General features: G+C 40.0%; 1 protein-coding gene across 9 annotated transcripts in view; it reads right to left on the bottom strand.

Moving 5' to 3' along the window:
- Positions 1-18,464, bottom strand: part of CEP350 (centrosomal protein 350) — a 78,353-nt gene that overhangs the window by 34,109 nt on the left and 25,780 nt on the right. For 4 of the 9 annotated variants that reach the window (XM_051624681.1, XM_051624689.1, XM_051624682.1 and 1 more), the window contains exons 8-23: positions 18,323-18,436; positions 15,532-15,675; positions 14,101-14,756; positions 13,458-13,579; positions 11,293-12,386; positions 10,361-10,502; positions 8,562-8,725; positions 7,650-7,839; positions 6,394-6,614; positions 6,099-6,262; positions 5,293-5,451; positions 4,974-5,105; positions 3,495-3,631; positions 3,018-3,137; positions 1,114-1,280; positions 386-582 (exon numbers count right to left, since the gene is read on the bottom strand). In XM_051624681.1, coding sequence (XP_051480641.1) covers positions 386-582; positions 1,114-1,280; positions 3,018-3,137; positions 3,495-3,631; positions 4,974-5,105; positions 5,293-5,451; positions 6,099-6,262; positions 6,394-6,614; positions 7,650-7,839; positions 8,562-8,725; positions 10,361-10,502; positions 11,293-12,386; positions 13,458-13,579; positions 14,101-14,756; positions 15,532-15,675; positions 18,323-18,436 — 3,923 coding nt within the window. The remainder of the gene's footprint in view (positions 1-385; positions 583-1,113; positions 1,281-3,017; positions 3,138-3,494; positions 3,632-4,973; positions 5,106-5,292; positions 5,452-6,098; positions 6,263-6,393; positions 6,615-7,649; positions 7,840-8,561; positions 8,726-10,360; positions 10,503-11,292; positions 12,387-13,457; positions 13,580-14,100; positions 14,757-15,531; positions 15,676-18,322; positions 18,437-18,464) is intronic. The other 5 variants (XM_051624686.1, XM_051624690.1, XM_051624685.1 and 2 more) reach the window with 4 other exon arrangements.

The raw sequence follows: 18,464 nt of genomic DNA, 5'->3' as shown, positions 1-18,464 counted from the left end.
TTTCTGCCCTCAGCTCTGTGATAGTTTTTTGGGACATCCACTCTTGGGCCAGAGAGAGGGAGCATCCTCTTGTACTTCCTAGCTATGTGTAGGCATAGTAGGAAGACTTAATCCACTGGGCTTTCACAATCTACCTCAGAAAGTCACTTCTCCTCTCCAAAGCCACAAGAGAACAGGTAGAGGCCTAGATGGACTGTTCCACAGTCAGGTCATCACACTCATACAACAGTGACTCACACAACTCTGTTTTGAGATGCTCAAAGGACCATAGGGAGGAAAAGAACCCTGAAGTCTGCAAGCACAACTCAACGTGCCTTACTTGAAGCTCCCCAGCTTCAACATTTCCGTTCAGTTCATGCACCTTAACCATGGTTGCCTGACCTACCTTGATAGATGACAGAGATGTTTTTTCTGGGGAGACTTCCTCATCAGAATCATCACGATTACCCCGTTTCCTCTCCAAGTTATTTCTGCGGTGACTCTCAGAGGGCAGCAAAGAACGAAAAGACTTCTGCTCAATCTCATCCTCTGTCATCGACTCATCAAACTTCAAGGAATACTCAGTTGCAATGGAAGCAGAATCTAAGAGAGAAAGCAGGGAAGTGGGTTTATGCTCAGACATGTACCAGGAATGCAGTTTTACTCTCATCTCAGTGAACTTAGGGGGGCAGGAAAGACAGCGAAATAACTACTCCCACGCAGAAAAATGGGTGTTTAGAAAAGGGTGACCTTGAGTTAGAGGACATCATTAAATACTGCTATCTAGGCTTCAAAAGACCTAATGGGCTTCTGCACACAGCTATAAACGTGTTTCTGGGGCTGCTGAAACATTTGGCATTCAGCCTGCAGATTCAGCAAGTGAACATCTGGCTACAGCCAGCACAGCAGAAAGCAGAATGGTCCACAGACTCCATCACTCTGATGTGCAGGATTTCTGGAGTTCCCATCTCCCTGTGCCATCTTCTGTCACGTCCTAAGAGGCTATCAACTCACCTGGGGCTCAGCTTTCTTCACACATAGTCCCTCACCTATTTCAGAAACCAATTCCAAAACATGCACCTCCCTTCCCTGCTACCACCTTCAGATTCAACACACACAAACCACACAGCTCACCTTTTTCATCTGGCAGTGATAAAAGACTGTCACTTGGCAAGGAATCATCAACACCAGTATGAGCCTGGTCTTCAATACTGCTAGATATCTTTTCACGACGGGAAAGCTTCTTCTCATTCTCCTTAGAAGATGGAACTGAAGGACTCTCTTGCCAGCTGCTGGTGCTACTGTGTGACCAAGAAATGATTTTGTTTAAAAACTGCTTTGCACATTTTAAAATATTGATATTACATTACTACTGTACATACCAAGATTAACATCCCAGCAATAATTAACATGCAAGAGGGTTTTGTTCTGTTTTTTAAAATGCAGTTTGGCTACTTTAAACCTCCAAGCCTCTTCAAGCTGCTGATTGACAATGGAACTTGTTATTTTTATTCTACTCCAGAATGCAAGTGCTTTGTAGGTATGCATGCCCTCTACTTAGCAATGAGTACTGATGATAAACCCTTGCAAACATCTCTCCCTACAATTTTTAAATGGATGAGCGAGATATTGTTTTAAATTACAAGAACTGCAGAGGACTACATCATTCCAGTTGGTCAAGATCAGAGAAGGACTGTGAGAAAGTTTGTAGGACCTAACTAGATCATGTAAGTGAACAGGAAACATAAAGCTAAAATCCAGTACTAAAAACAAGATACTGAAAAGTAACTCCAGAAATGAGTCAAAATCTAAACCTCAGGCAAGCAGTGCTCCAGGCACCTCATGTAGAATCTCAAGCTAGTGCAAAGGCAAAACAAAAGCTCTAACAAAGCAGACAGACACACAAAGAAGATAACAAAAAGTAATGCACGTTACAGAGCAGGCAGATCTACAGGTCCCCTGCCCCATGTTTTCAGAATGTAAGCTCCTGTCTATGTTCTAGTTCATTTCAAAAAGACAGAGAGCAAAATGAGAAGGGCACAAAATGCACATACTTAGGACAGGGAAAAAGACTCGGATAGAGGCTTATAGTGACTGTTAGGTTATAAAGGTGAAGCTATAGAAGTACAGATGTAGGTCACAGAACAGAAATCAGAATAATCTCAGCTCAACAATTTCTGAAGGTATTTAATCCAAAGTCAAGGCCACATCCAAGTTCCAAATATCTGCAAGGACAGAAGATCCCACAGCCTCCCTGCACTCCCATTCCACTGTTCAACCAACCCTCAGAGAGATTTTTCCCCCGCCCCCCCCCCAATGATTTTCCCTTTTCTGGAATGTCACCACTGCCTTTTGTCATCTCACTGTGCACCTTCAAGACTCTTCAAGAAGAGTCTAGCCTTACATTCCCTAACAACCCACCTTTGGGTCACTGCAACTGGATCCCTGTCTCTTTAGCCTTCTCTTTTCTAGGTTAAATTAGTTCAGTTCCTTCAGCCTCTCTTCTACATCATGAACTCCAGCCTCCTAACCATGTTGGTGGTTCACCACTAGAACTGCATTAGTATGTTAATGTCTTCTTGTTATCAAGGAGACCAAAACTGGACACTGTATTCCAGATACAGTCTCACAGGAGCTGAACAGAGAGGGGAACAACCACCTCCCTTAACCTGCTTGCTAGACTCCTGCTAATTCAGCTGAAAGAGAAAGCAGATGTGGAACTCACTATTTTAAAGTTAGGAAAGAGAAAAGTATCCAATTAGAACAATACAGCAAATTCAAAAGTGAAACAAACAACAAACAACATGCTATTACACTGTGGGCAACAGTCTAGGAGGATTTTTAAAGACAAAGCAAACTCTGGTTGGCATGTAAACCTGCAAACTCCAGAATGTAAGACAGGTTTACCTGCTGAAGGTTTCAAACTGATTTTCCCTCTTTAAAAAAAATAATATTGAAGGAAATATCTTGGTATTTCTTTGTACTAAAGTTCTTATTGATAGTAAAACACCACCCCGTGTAATCTAAACTCTTCTTACCTCTGGTCATGAACCTTTGATCTTGAGGATTCTGAGTAACTATCAAACATTGGGGAGTATGTTTGTTTTGAGCCACCTGTGTCCTCTTTACCTTGTGACATGGTGCTGGACTCGCATTTCCTGAGAAAGGGAAGTGTTTTGGGTAAATCTGCATTGTCTTAAACTAAGGAGAGACAGTTTTCACCAGCTTTCATCAGTTTACTACAAGCAGTAACAGTTAACATTTCTGAAAAGATCACTTAAAGCTCAGACTAGTTACATCATCCCACCAGACATTTAGAGCATCTTTTTCTACTCCTTTATACAGAGCTTCACAGAAGCAGTTAGTGTCAACTTTCCATAAAGATGGAACCTAAATTCTTCTCCTTAAATGCTCACTCATTACGAAAACTTAGAAATTTCTTCAAGAATAGGTGAAGCAAAATCTAACAAAATCTTTCTTCCCCCTTCCTAAGATGTGAAACATCAGCCAAAAACCTGTTGGTGTCAGTTCGGGCTCTCTGTTGTTTCCTGAGCTCTGAATGGTGCTGCCGCTGGTGGTCAAACAAGGAAGTGACTGGAGCAGCTGGAGCACTGACAGCATCCGAGATCTGCGTTCGTGTTAACTCTGTCAGCTGGGTACAATAAAAAAAACCAAAACACAAGGAATACAATGTGCTTAGCAGCATCAACTTTTTCTTTTACAGAGAAAATAGTCATTCTTGCAGGCAATTTACTATTTTCTTGAACAAAGGTGTAAGACATACAGAAGAAATGACAGTGTACACCCAAAAATATTCCCAGCATGCTGGTGACCAGCATTTCCATTGCTGCATTCCAGTTAAAATTAATGGTTGTTCAACTGAATATGAGGAGTCACTTATGAACATGGACGGAAAAGTAACTCTGCTAGCCTATCATCACTGTCCAGGGCATCCCTATCAGCCTCTCCCTGAACACCTCTTACTCTTGGACTTCATCTTTAAACCAAGACAAGAGATTAAAACCCCACATCAAATAAAAGCCACTTCTTCTACCTTGTTTCTTAATTGTCTCTAAAAACAACAAATGATTATGTGCTTTTATGCAAGACTTCACTATCTGCTAGCAACAATCACTGCTTGTATCTCAGATGCCTGAGCTTTTCTGCTCCTTTAACCTAAGCCATTCTCATCTATGCAAGAATGATTTAAACTTTACCTATATGGCAAAGCTCAGAACCACTACACCAGTATAATTCTGCAGTCCCATTACCAATCATAAAATCAGCCTTGCTGAGCAGCAGTAGGCACAGCAACTGTGAAGAAACAGTTATGTTCATACCCCTCAGCCTTCTGCACTCCACCCCATAACCTAATCCACAGCCATTGCTAAACTATGAAGAAGCAAAACCATATTTGGTTACTGTATTTCCTACCTATGTGTGAAATAGCTGCTACACATTGGGAAAAACAAGTATAAAACCTGATATTTAAAATAATACATTAAAAGAGACTCAAAAGAAGAAAATTTTCAAACTCTGTACCATGTTAAGAGTTCTGCTGAAGATCCTCCCCACTCCATTTTTAAAAAAAATGTGTTGGTCTCCTACCTTAAAATGTAAGTAAAACTGCAATTCCCCTGCTTTGGTAATTTGCATATGAAACAGATACAAGATCAATCCCTGATGGAGTACAGCTCTTGCAAATTAAAGATGTTGTGTTCACTATCATTGATCTCTTCTGGAAGAACAAACTTCTTAACAGCTTGTTAACTGGAGATTATAAGAATAGTGAAGAGGGATTTAAGGCTGCTGACTTGACTTCTGAGTAAGGATGCCAGAAAAGCTCCTTTCAAGTCCCATCATTTGCTACATCATGAAAGTGAAGAAGCTGCACTGAGAACGACAGCAAACAAAGAACACCCTAGAAGATACTTTTTAGTATTCAAAATAATACTGAAGTTAGAACAGCTTCTTCCTTTCCCTCAAGACCTCACCTCACGGATCTGGTGAGCGGCACCTGCAGTGAGAAGTGCAGTTTCTGCCTGTTTGGCTGCAGCTTTGCATGGGGTCTCTTGTACAACCTCCTGCCGTGCCTGGACCAGATGCTGTAGGGACTCTGCATGGACCTGTGTAGAAAACACAGCTCCTTCAGTTCTCTGCTATAACAATTACAGTTTTATTTCTTATAATCTGGTAGAAAAAAGTTTTACATTGGCCCCTAAGAGCTTTTTTTCAGTTCTATTAAACCCCTTCACCATTTCCATATATTCACAGCCTCAAATTAAGAATGCTCATAGGCAAGGATTTACTTACAGCATTTTGCCTCTTACACACTCCACATTTTTTGAAGGGCAGCATTACCTGAGCTGCCTTCTGCCTTGCCTCGTCCAGTTGTCTCTGACTTTCTAAAGCTTCTTGCTCAGCCTTGATTTTCAAAAGAGCTAAGTCACGTTCATGGCGCTGTTGATGTGCCTACAGATCAGGAAAATAGGTTTTCATCATGCAAGTTAAATGTCAAGACCTTTTTTGCTTTGCAGCCACTGGCTGAAACTACCTCCAAAAGATCTCGACCTACTCTACTGGTGGTGCCTCTTCAGCACCTCTTCAGTAAAACTTTCAGCCCACCAACTGACTCTCTAGACAGTGCACATCCCCTATACTCTTCCACCACAGTGTAGAAAGAGAAGGGATATAGCAGACCAATCCATTCAACAAAATAGAATCTTGTCAACATCAGGAAATTTCAACCAAAAATATCTTTTCCATAAGACAAATGATCCAGCTTACACTGAACAACTACACTGCACGGCAAGGGGACTCAACATCAAATCCACTAAACAATCAAGTTTTTATTTTACTGAAGTAGACAACCAAAGCTGTGATGCCAGCTAATGGTATATTCATGACACACATGCTAGAGTCAACAGTTCCTTCATGTCAACTTCAAATAAGAAAGAGTCATTAATCTTAAAAAACTGACATTATCAGAAATGCTCCATCAGGTCCATTATGATTTCTCTGCATTGGTAACAAAAGCATAACTCGCCCTAATTTGATTAATATTCTTGCAAATTAATACCAAAAAGGCAGGTTTAGAGAAGGAAATATTTTTCCATTACCTTTAGAATCTGAGCCAGAGAAACACTCTCCTGCTGGGCAAGTGATATGCCTCGTACTCGATCTACATCAGAAAGCTGTCGCACCGTCTCCTCGATGGCAGTGAGGTAGTTCAGTTCTGCTGACAAACGATGCTGAAGACCAGCAGGGGAGAAACGCATACATCCTGCAGGAGAAGACTTACTGGTCAAGCTCTGTAGACTTTAGTGCCCAGCATCCAAAAATAAAGAAGAAGAAAAAACAAGCCCCCAGAAAAACCTGCTCTGGGATTTGTACGACTTTGACAAAAGAACTCACCGCTCGCTGAGGCTGCTGCTGCTGCAGATCTACCAGCTCCCAGACTCAAGTCAGGGAAGGCTGTGTTAGGCTTCAGCTCTGATGATGGACTTCCAGAAAAGCTAGCTGGTGTCTTGACTCTTTCTGCTGTTGTGCCTAGAGAATCAAACTGCAACTGTTTTTGGGAACCGGGTGATGTGGAAGGAGTTGGTGTCTTCAGGGACCTTTCTTTGTCTGAGAAACTGACAGTGGAATGAAAAAAGAAAGGAGTCAATATTCTCCTAAGTCCAGCCATTTGATAAGACAATAAAGCAAGAAAGTAGTTCTATTTACATACATCAGACAGACCCTGCAAAAGGCATCTTCTGTTTTGCACAAGCCCAGCCTGCCTTCAGGAAATGATCTTTTGTGTACCTATATGTATGTGATGGGTTTTGTGCACCTATATCCCAATTTAGGGCTAAATTTCTAGAGCACCCTACTTTTCCCCCAACTATTACACCTAGTTAGCACACAGACAATAAAAATATTTTAAAATGTACTTAGTATCTGCATGGCCAGATACTTTCGATGCCTCCTGAAAGTCAGGATGCACACACCTGCACATGCTTTTACACGTTTTGAGAGTCTAAGGGAAGAACTTTATTTCACTCACAGGAAATGAGGGTAATATTTTGGTAGCAGAATACCATTAACAGTATTTTAATAAAAGTAAACAGGTGACTGTCAACATATGGATGCAACTGAATGTGGTAAGACACTGCCCTGAGTCTCCATCTCTTTCATCAAAATGCAATGAAGTGCTCTAAGGTCAAAACTTGTAAATGCATCTTTAGAGAAAATTAAAGACATCTCTTTTTTGAAACATACTGAGGATAACTGCATGTGTTAACTTACTTATTTTTTTTCTCCACTTCTTACAGACCATTTGTAGACACAGAGAATGAATATTGTGTTTCAGTGCTCAAGGTACTGAACTTGACAGGACACCACCTATATACATCAGCCAGTTATCCTCACAAAATCAGTGGGGTCTGTCATTTGAGGCTGAAGGGTACATCATTACTTTGTATTTTCTCTTATTACAGCCATCAACTTTAGGCTTTCATATTTAAAATACAGGAGGAAAAAAATTTCTGCTTGCCCATGTTACTAACATTTGAATAGTTCTGTTCATTTCCTTTCGCACATCCAAAGTCATAGCCATTTTTTTTACCATGCTATATCACCAACAAACTTGGGTATATTTGTATGCAGTTTTATAAGGATCACCTTACCTCACTAGGGAGTGTTCAGACAGGTTTTCTAGCACACTGTCTGCATCTGTGTTCTGCTCAGGATCTTTACTAGACATTCTGCTACTTGATAAGGACTTCTTTGTCTGTTGGGAGCTCCACTCTAACTCAGATAGCATTTTATCTTCCTCCACAGGAAAGTGGTGAGAGCTTCCATTCAAAGAGTCCAACCCTAAGAAGAAACAAAGTTGCAAAAAGTTTACATTTGCTATTCTGACTATCTCAGCCATCAGGAACCCAAAACAAATAATTGAGAACTTTTTTCCCCACGGAAAGATGTCTTTCAGTTAGAAGTCTATAAATCCAACAAGCAAGAAATGTACACTGGGCAGATTCCTGCAGATTAAAGTATCTTCTGAATATTGTGTCTACTGCCAACAAAACTATCACTCAGCTTTCACTTCAGCACAGTAAAGAAAACAAGAATTTGACTCTTCAATACTGATACTTAAAGCCTAACTTTCTTTGGGTAAGCTAGAGAATTTTGAAAAAAAAATAGGAAGAGTAATAATTTGGAATGTCCAATCTTATTTTCTCATCCTTCTATTGGTTTTAAACCCAGCTTTTCCTTACGTCATCCATTGCCTATATCATAAAAGTGTACCAAGTATTGAGTTTCTTCATGTTCTTGTAATGTACAAGTTACTGTAGGAAGAAGTGTATTTATTAATTATTGCACTCAATGAAAACTGCTCCAAAGATGAAGCACACAAGTAAACTTACTGTCACCTTCATAAATGTGGCCATAACTCAGTTTCTCAGCAGACAATTGGGATTGTCTTAGCACAGAATCTGAGTATTATTTTCTCACAATATAAAAATTATCTTGTTAGAAGGCTGGCTTAGGAAAGGAAAAAAAAATTGATACTGTTAATAACCTCTTGTTGCACTTACGTTCCTTTTTTCCTCTCTTTCTAGAGGATGAAGATGAGTGAGAAGATGCTGCAGACCGTGGCCCAGAAGAATGCTGAGAAGGAAGCTCTACAGATCTAGGTTCTTGGGAAGACTTGTTACTTGGAACTTCTTCCTGAACACTTGAATTACTGCTGCCAGCAACACTAAAAAGAAGCACATTGACAGTGATTCACTAAGGACTTCCAACTCCCACATTATACAGTGAATCCACCAAACTTTAAATTAGAGACAGATGGCTAAAACTGCACTAATGAGCCCATACTGAAAAGCATAGACTGAGATTAAACACTGAGGCAGCTAGGACATTAGTAAGTTTGGCATTATATTGCACATACTTGAAACATACATCTGCAAATAAGAAACAGTAAAAGATGAGACCTGTAAAGCAGGGGGGGCTGGGGGAGCCTCACTGACACCAACTCTCTCCCATTGGCAGGCTCAACACTGGATCCAGGGCTGGTGATTTTCTGTTAGGATGTCTCTCTTCTTCTCCTATTCTCTCTCTTTCTTCCTTCTTAAAATATTAAGTAATGCAAGACCTACCCATGACTTTTTCTCAGGCTGGGCAGTTTGAATATACAAGTATAGTGACTTTTGTGATCTAAATAATCAGCCTTTATGATTGTGCAGCCTGAGATAACTGAAGTATCAGTAATTCTATAGTTTTAATTAAACGTAATCTTCAAACACAGACCTTAATCTGATCAAAATGATTGAGCATGCCCCCAGACCACAACATTTTAATCACTCTCCCTGGAAGGGCCAGGTCTGACACTAAGGCTGGATCCAGCTGCACCTGGGCTCCTCTCTGAGGAGGAGTTTAAAAAGCAAGGGGGTCCAATCTGAATCTCCCTGGGTTGCCCTTCTTATGTTGAGACACACCATCCTTTCCAATGCTAACTCTTAAGAGCTGTTTGACTACAGACTTGAACCACGTAAGAATGATTTCAAGTATGACTGCATTTTAGATAATCTCTAGGCATACAGATATCAATAAACAGAAAAATGAGTAATTTTCAATATATGATTACAAAATATTTGCAAATAAGGGGATAATGCATCATATACTAAATAATACTGACATAAGACCTATCAAGAAATTTATTCAGAAAGAAAGCATTTTTTGCAGCCAACATTTCCAGTGTGCAAAGTACCTTCTACTTTCCTTTCTTCTGAGGTAAAGTACCACCTTATATTACAGTATAAATACTGTACTTGTAGGCCTTCCCCACGTGGCCCAAAAGGTGTAAATATAACTTATTACAAAAAAAAGGTGCCTTCAGAAATTCAGGAAGCCACACAAATTCTTTATTAACACAGAGAGTCTAGGATTTACAAAAGGTTTTAAAAGTTCTTACAGACAATTTACGTATCCATTACTAAGGATTACTGAAGCCTTACTGAACTACTGAAGGTATTTTAACACTTTCAAAAATATTTTCTTTTTCTAAATTGCAAAGACTAACCAGTTGAGCATTACAGCAGCCACACAAGTTGGAGAAGTAATTTTTGCCTGACTACAAAGAGTAAGAACCTTGCCTAAAGCTATCTGCCAGACTTAAAGAACAAAAATTAGAGAACAGGAATACTTGACTCTGACCTTTATGTCTTAACCATGCTGGTTGATTTATTAACCAGGAAATACCTAACCACTTTGACTAATATATTATAACACAGCACAACAGAAAAGACATCCAGCATGTCACAAAACAAATTTGGCATTAGCTGCTGTCAAATTCTGCATTTTTATTATTACAAGCAGTCTAACACACAGTTACCTGAGGTCACGTGAAATCATCTTGTCTGTTAAAGTGCTGCTTCCCTGTGATGAGGCAAAATCATCTTCATAAGAAACCACACTCTCTGGGGGGCTCAAGGTAGGGAGTAAAGGGCACAGAGGGGTAGATCCTCCACTTGATACTAAAGGAGGGAAAAGACAAATTTTACCAAAAAAACCTGCATCAAACAGATAATAAAGCAGCAGGAATTAAAATATTCCACACTACAAGTTACAAAGACTTCCTTTCAAATGCAAAACACCAGGAAAACAACAGTACAGCCATCCAGTGGCACTTTGAACAAAACATAACAAGCATGGTCTTCCTCTTTTTGTCAATGATTGAATACTTCATTAACTCATTCCAGCTAAAATATTCTTGAAGAGCACAGTGCTTGAGAGTAGAGCCACCCGTAGAAAATTTAAATTCAAACACCTTTAAGGGAAATAAAATGAAGGCAAAAAGAACCAAGAAAAAACACAAGGTAAAAATCAACTTCTGAGAAAACCTCCACAAAAGGAGGAACTCAAGGCAAAAGAAACAGTACTCATAAAAAGAAGAATTTGCACAAAAATGCACTCAGGGCAATTTAGATTGAGTATGCAATTTTGGATACAACAGATGCAAACTCTACATTCAGATATCTGTAACTATGAGTGTCCTTTATACTTGTAACCTGGTATATGAATTAGTTATTGATCTAAAAATACAGAGCAATCCAATACAAAAATAATCTTCATCCAGCCCAAAAGTGTGCAGAGTTTTTTTTCCTTACACAAGCAAAAGAAGGGGGAGAGGAGGAATAATTTATCATCCAAAAGTAAAGTGAGAAAGCCTTACACAGATTCATGTTTGAGACATCTAAAAGCACATTCTTTACCTGTGAAGTATAAAGTGTAAGGAGTAGTAAGACTGGGAAAATAGAAACTCACAAGAGCTTTGAGAAATGTTTCCATTTTTAGCTCTTCCATGAAGCTGATAACTTTTTGCAAAGATGTTGATGACGCTGTGGGGACTTCCCTTTGCCAGGTCCTCCCATGGCCCTTTGCTGTGTGTGCCACTTGCCTGAGCAAAAAGTGGCAAATACTTCTCAGCTTCTTTCTGAAACTCCTTGATGGGCTCAAAAGCATTTCTCTCCCGAATGCAGAAATCCTTCTCTTTTAACGTCTCCAGCATCTTCAGTGGCAACTGCTCGTGCTGGCCTCCTTCCTCTTCAGACAGGCTTCCATCACTCAGGAGAAGCCCTTTGCCAATGGAGTCCATGCTGGACGCCTGAGGAACTGCAGCTTTATTCAGAGCATAAGCCTGGTTTTCACACCCCAGGTTGTCAGTCTGTCTCTTTGACAAACGTCCTTGTATCCCCTCATGCCTGTTAGCAGAGGGGGACCTCATTCCAATGCTGACTGCAGCAGTATGAGGCCTGATCATCTCAGGGAGCTTTTTAAATTCACTAAGGTTGCCTACCCCAGGAAGGCCATCATCAAAGGCTGTATGAGACACACAGGTACCCAACATTTTTTTAATTCCAACTGAAATAGCATCTTCATTTTCCTCTCTCACAGGAGGACTCACAGCTTTTGCCCACCGTCCATCATCCTGGTTTTCTTGCATAAATTCACAGTCTGACTTCCACATGGGACCACAATTGATACCAGCCCCAACCAATTTTCTGGCTTCACTTTCAATTCTGCTAGAAAGGGAAGCAGCTGTAGCTCTCAAAGCTTCAATCCGATCTAATTTGCTCTTATATTGGTTAACAGTAGGTTTTACTAAGAGATTTGGCTGTGCAGTGTGTGGATTCAGGTATGGCTGAGGCCCCAAGGTCAGCAGTCCCATGGGTGCCGTGTGTCTCCTCTTGCCTACCAACATCACATCATACTCCTTTGACAAAAGGTCCACCTGCTCCCGACTCCAGTGCTGGGAGCAAGGTCCTCCACTTGAGCCCATGACAGCTTGTGGCTGAGAAAGGTGCACCCTGGGGCTCAACTGGTCTGGCTGTACCCACGGAGGCTCCACCAAATCGCTCCTGAAAAGAGAAGTCAACACTTAAGTTCATGACTTAGACAAGTACTGTTGTTTTAATTAAAAGTATCACTGCCACAGATTTATTTTTCAGGAAGAAATACTGGTGGAATCAGAGGGGTGGGGAATGGCACAGAGAACAGAATGTTATTTAAAAAAAACAACAACAAACAAAAAAAACCCCAACAAAACCAAACATTATGGTACCTTCCAAACTGTTAATGCTGTTTATGGTGTACCATGTGTTTTAGAGTTGCAACAAGCTAAGGGCTTTAATCATCACCAGTAAGTCTTTTCCAAAAGTTTCCTGACTTCAAAAGGGAGGAAATATTCCTTTTTTAAATTTTTTTTAATTTTTTTTTTAAATTCCTTATCTCTAGCCTTTCCCCTCAAGCTGAACCCAGCCCCTGTTTCACTGGAGTTGTCACTTAGGAAAGGCATGAAGAACACTTGGAGAAAAGAAAGACTGGAAATACAAGGATATTGAAAGCTCTATAAGACATCTTTCTTTCCAGACAGCTCCCTTTTCCAATACCACTTGCACATATTCTGAATGCTAGGAAACTCTGATAATATACTCAACAATTTAAAATGGGGAAAGCAGCATGAAAGGAATAGGGAAAGGCTAGTTCAAAGCAGAAGCAGAGGTCTTTGGTATTTAAAAAACAGTAACAAAAGGCCTGAATCCAAGATAATAGATTAAATAGAAACATGGAAGAAATCAAATAAGAAAAATCAACAGACATATTCAAAAGATCAGCTTCTCTTGCCTGACGGCAAATGGCAGAGGAAATACAGTCTCTCAATGTGAAATGCACACCCTCTTAATCTCAGCAGAAGATTAACAGCAGACACCAGTCAGTTTCTTTATTTACAGACTCACTAAAAACCCACAGCAAAAATTTTCATACGCTTTCCTGCATCGGCTTCCTCTTTACTGCAAGGAAACCTCGTAACTGCCATACAGACAATTACTCTCACTAGGACACAAACTGAAGAGCCTAGTCTGTATTCACCTCTCAGAGGTGAAAATGAGAGTATTTTCCTCTCTGTCAAAAGGCCCTCAGTGGCTCACCTCAGCAGCGGCTGCTGTGGCTCTGAAAGTGACATGTCACTACTTGAAGATGCGCTGGGAGGACGCTCTTGAGCTTTGTTTTCTTTGTCAGATTCCCCAGATGGTTGATAACCAGGTTTGGGCTAGAAATGAAGACAACCAGAAAAATGCATTTTCAAAAGCCTGCAGGAGCCTGGCAGCTCTTGTCTCATTAAAATTGAAAAGGCTTACATTTCTCAGCGTAGTATCACATCTCTCCTACCACACAAAGGCTTAAAACCACAATATTCAATTCACAGCTTATAAAGTTTGCCCAACGACCCAAAGCAACTTCAAAAAAAGCTCTTCAATTCATAGCTTGATTGATGCTCGTATTTTCTTAAGAGCCAACCTTTATAGCTGCTGCAAGTTAAACCCCAGAATTCTGCTTCTATTTATAATAGAAAGATGATTTCCATTCACCTTTCTAGTAGGGCTTGCTGTGCCAAAAAGCAGCCACTAGTGAGGAGGCTCTGGAGCAAAACCACCCTGTTTCAGCAAGAGTTACAGTTTTCTTTGTATCTCAACTGATAGCCTGAGTAGGACAACTCATGACCTTTGTAAACACAGGATCTCCTGTTCCCACAAACAACTGCAACACACTAAGTTAGTGAATCAGCTATACCTGGGCTTCCTGCATTGTAGGCAGCTGAGGTGGCTCTCCCAAAAACGCATGTTCCAGCAATAGTTTGGAATAGGTTTCCTGTAACCGTTTGGCTGCTGAAGGCTCAGGAGGAACAGCGTTCTTGGCTTTAGTAAAAGCCTCCTTCTGCTTTCTGTAGAGCTCTTGGAGCCTTTTGTTCTTTTGTTCTGTTGCCTCCTTTTGTGCTTTCTTCTCTTCATTCTGCTTCTTCTTCCTCTCCTCTTGCTGCCTGATGATGTACTGACGAACCTCGTCCGTATCATAGTGACGTTTCTTAGAGATCACTTGAGGCTCCTCATTGGCAGCAATCTTTTCTGGTTTCCTTTTGGTTGGACTTTGGCTCCTGGCACTTTGAGCAGGCAAAACAGATTTCTGATTCTGCTTTTCCACATCTTTTTCTTGCTTTGTACTCATGGAATCCAACTGCAAGTCATCAAGAATTCCACGGATCTCCATGGGCAGGAAGTCCTTATTTACAGAGGCATGATCTTCTTGGTTAGTGTCTGGAAGAGCAGCTTCCAGCTTCCTCAGATTATTCTCAGACCGTACTTTACTCCTTGACCTTTCAGAACTTCTTGAAGAGGTTTTATGGGTAACATCCAGTCTAGAATCTGAACCTGTCCTTCCAATATGGCCTGCTAAAGAACAAGACATGTCAAATATTTTAGGTAAAAATCACATTTGGGAACTACATGCCACCACTGAAACAGCTGCAAAAGAGAGGATGAGGGAGGAGTGCTGATCTCACTATAAACTATCTTTTGCTTCATTCATTCTGAATATAGTAGCCTTTGCTTAGACTGAGCTCACACCCTTCATAACTCTAACCAGCCTCACAGGCCTAACAAACAGCAGCTACTACCATCCCTAACTTGCCCTGAGATTCCTGATAAATTCTGAAAAGGGTTGCTGCAGGAATCAATGAAGATTGATAATGCACATGATGACATTATACAGCATCTGGAAGGGATGACCAACCACGTATTATATGCAGCATATATGGGAAATTCATCTGGCCTGTTGACTCTTTGTAGCCATTCCTTTCCCCACTACCTTCAAGAGGCAAAGACAGATTGTAGGTGATCAATTTTTTTTGGCTGCAACCTACTTCCCATCTACTCCAGAGCTCCTGAGCACCTCTGCAGCATATACTGCCCCCAAGTCAAATGGGTAGGGCAGGGTTCCACGATACCAAGAGAAGTTCACAACCCACTCAGGAAGAGAGGTTATGCATCCCAACCATGGATGTGACCAAAATTACACCCCCTTGAATCCCAGATTAAAAATAGTAGTTATTTTGCTAAGAAACTGATTACATTCTATCTCCAAAGACTGCTTTATTCTGCAGACATGCAGTATTACATGATAAATCAAGAACAATTTAAAAAGTCCAGTGACAAAAGTACAATTTACCAGACTTGGCAGCTTGCTCTCGTCCTGTTCTGTCACTGGATACAGCCCTTCTGTCCTGTTCTACTCTGGGAGCTGGACCCAGGATCTTTTTTGCTAACTTTTGTCCCTCTCGCCAGGAGGATGTAGTTATTATACAGTTTCCACCTGCAAAAAAAAGGTAATAAATAAAAGTCAAGCACCAGATGGATTTTCCAACAGATCAGAAGGAAGTATTTATGGCAACTGTGAATAATTTCTATACCATTTAGTTCTGCACAAGTGGAACTGCTGCAGCTACACAAAACAGTCATGAAGACACTCAACAGCTGAACCACCCAACTGTGCATGAATAACACAATGGAAAAAGCAAAAACATGCTGTAGCACATTAAAGCCCTACAAAAACTGATTTAAGAAGAAGAAAAAAAGGCTTATACAGGTCAAAAAACTTAAGCAAATATTACTAGGGGAGAGGGGAAACATTTGCAGAGGCCTGAGAAGAAGCTGTTATTCCCATTTAAATAAGAAAGATAAAAGGATCTAAAATGTAATAATAATATAAGTTGGAAGATAGAAAACAATCTTAATCTTAGAAGAATCTTAGCTGATATGATAGGAAAATAAAACTTTATAGAGACTTTTACAGACAATTAATCGTTGAGACAGGTGTCTTCTGAAGAGGTTAAAAAATACAAAGCATCATTTTTTCTACATCAGCTCTAACTCACAGTCCTCTAGCTGGGACTTCTGTACCATGACTGGAAATAGTTAAGATAATCCCTATGAGCTGACTAATTCAAGAACAGACTACCTTCCAGGTGACAGAAGCCCAACTAAAATGTTATTAGTGTTGTTTTATCATCCTACATATAATTAAATTATAAAGACTGGCTACAGTGGCATCTTTGCCTAATATTGGTGAAATTAAATGTTAGGTTTATTAGGCCTACCTTTCATCCCACTAATTTCCAGCATTAGTAATCTTTTATTTTTGAAATAATGATCTTAAAAAGCTTTGGAGAATAGTATCATATAAAAAAAGAAAGGAATGAATAACCTAATTCAGACCATTTTATTGCTAGAAAAGTATCTAACTTGAATATCTAACTTTGCAGTTGATTTCTAACCATTCAGTTTCAGCTTTTACTGCCTAAACAAACCCAGGCCCTGCAGCACAAACACAACATAGCCAAACAAAAAGGGATTGTACTTTGAGTCAAACAGGACTTTGAAGACACAGTACTAAAGGAACTTCAAGTGAAATCCAGGATAGCAAAGCAATAGTGTTTTGGCAATTCTAGCCCTCAGTTCTCACCCTAACTTTCTTTTCTTTTTGTTATTTTTAAACTAGAAGGAGGAAACGTGAAGGCCACTATTCATTCATTTACCAACAAAACTCCTTGCTTGCATTGTAAGTTCTCCAAGTATTTTATACATCTGTCACTTGAAACATGTCACTACAAGCCTCTGAGAAAAAGACATATCAGCCAAAGGGCTTCTCTCGCTGGACTCGTTGCTCTCAATTACTTCTACGTGCATTTAAAAAGGCAGCATGAAGTCTCATCTTCCATTTCCAGTCAGCTGCTTGAGCTAAAACACGCTAACGGAGCGGAACATGAGCTGGGCTATTTATAGCCTTGGCCACAGTCAGCAGCTTCTTATTGCTGTGACTGGGGGAGGACAGACCATCACAGATCTGTCACTTCGATCTGGCTCTTATCTTCTAGGGATTTCAAGCCATCATTCTCCTTACACTTAGTCCATTATGGAGAACAACCATTGCCATTAAAACTTGCAGCAATCTCTGTGCTCCTCCCTCACTTGGAACTGTCGCAAATACATACATTAGTTTAGTATCATTCCTTTGGTATGAATTGATCAGCATAGGAAGGAGCAAATCTCTACTTATCACTTACTTTTAAACATTAGCATTAATTACCACCAAATATTCACATGCAGCTTCAGGATTTACAGGATGAACTGCATATTCACTGTCTAAAATACCCTTAGTATTATTTTTTAAAGCAGTTTTCTTTCTTCAAAAAGTCTTTACCAGTTATGGGTCACTGTACCTAAGGAGAAATTTAAAAAACCTTAAAAGGTGCCAGAGATGCCTAACCTTGAATGTATTTAAAGAAAAAAATTCATTGCTCTGTAGTGCAGTTGCAGTCATAACTACTTACTTTATATGAAAATTAAAACTAAATACAAAGCAGATGTAGAAGCCTTCCTAATTCTTTTGCTACACACAGTATCAAAGATTAACATTACTGGAAAACCAAGAAGCACTGACAGAATCCCACTGCAGCTAATTTCATTTTCTACTATAAGGCACTGCTCTAAATTAACTTGCTCACATCATCCTCTCTGAAGAATTCAATTTGTTTAATAGACAGTGGAAATGTCAGACAACAGTGAAAATAAAAAATTCTTCATTGGTAAAATAAATAAACATCCCTTTACAAATATTAAGATTTGTAAGGCTTGTCAGGGAACAAGTGTTTACACTCTTTCACCACCTGAAAAAGCAGGAATGGATCAAGCCAGAACTGAAGGTGCAGGACAGCAACAACTTGACACAGGAGGTGGAACAGCCAGAGAAATTAAAATAAACAAACAGAAAAAACACACAAAGCCAAGCAACCAACAACACAACCAATGCAGCATAGTCTACAAACACACAGACAGCAGCAGCACTGTGGCACATCTGAGTAGACTTTGAAAGCAATATGCTTTAGTTTTTCTTCATTTCTTGAGAAAACTAATCTCTGAAGGACATGCAACAGCCTTCCCTTTACAACAGAGCTAGTCACCTTGTTTGGACTCTGGACTTGACAACCGTGTCAGTTTTTGCACTTTCCGCACTGGTTTGCTTGCTTTTTTCTCTTTGTTTCTCTCACTGGGTTTTGCCTTCACTGGTGAACCCTCTAAAAACAAACAAAAGCTGTTAAGTGG

This window comes from Apus apus, chromosome 7, assembly GCF_020740795.1.
Source record: "Apus apus isolate bApuApu2 chromosome 7, bApuApu2.pri.cur, whole genome shotgun sequence".
Taxonomy (NCBI): domain Eukaryota; kingdom Metazoa; phylum Chordata; class Aves; order Apodiformes; family Apodidae; genus Apus; species Apus apus.
This window is presented reverse-complemented; position numbering and strand designations above follow the sequence as displayed.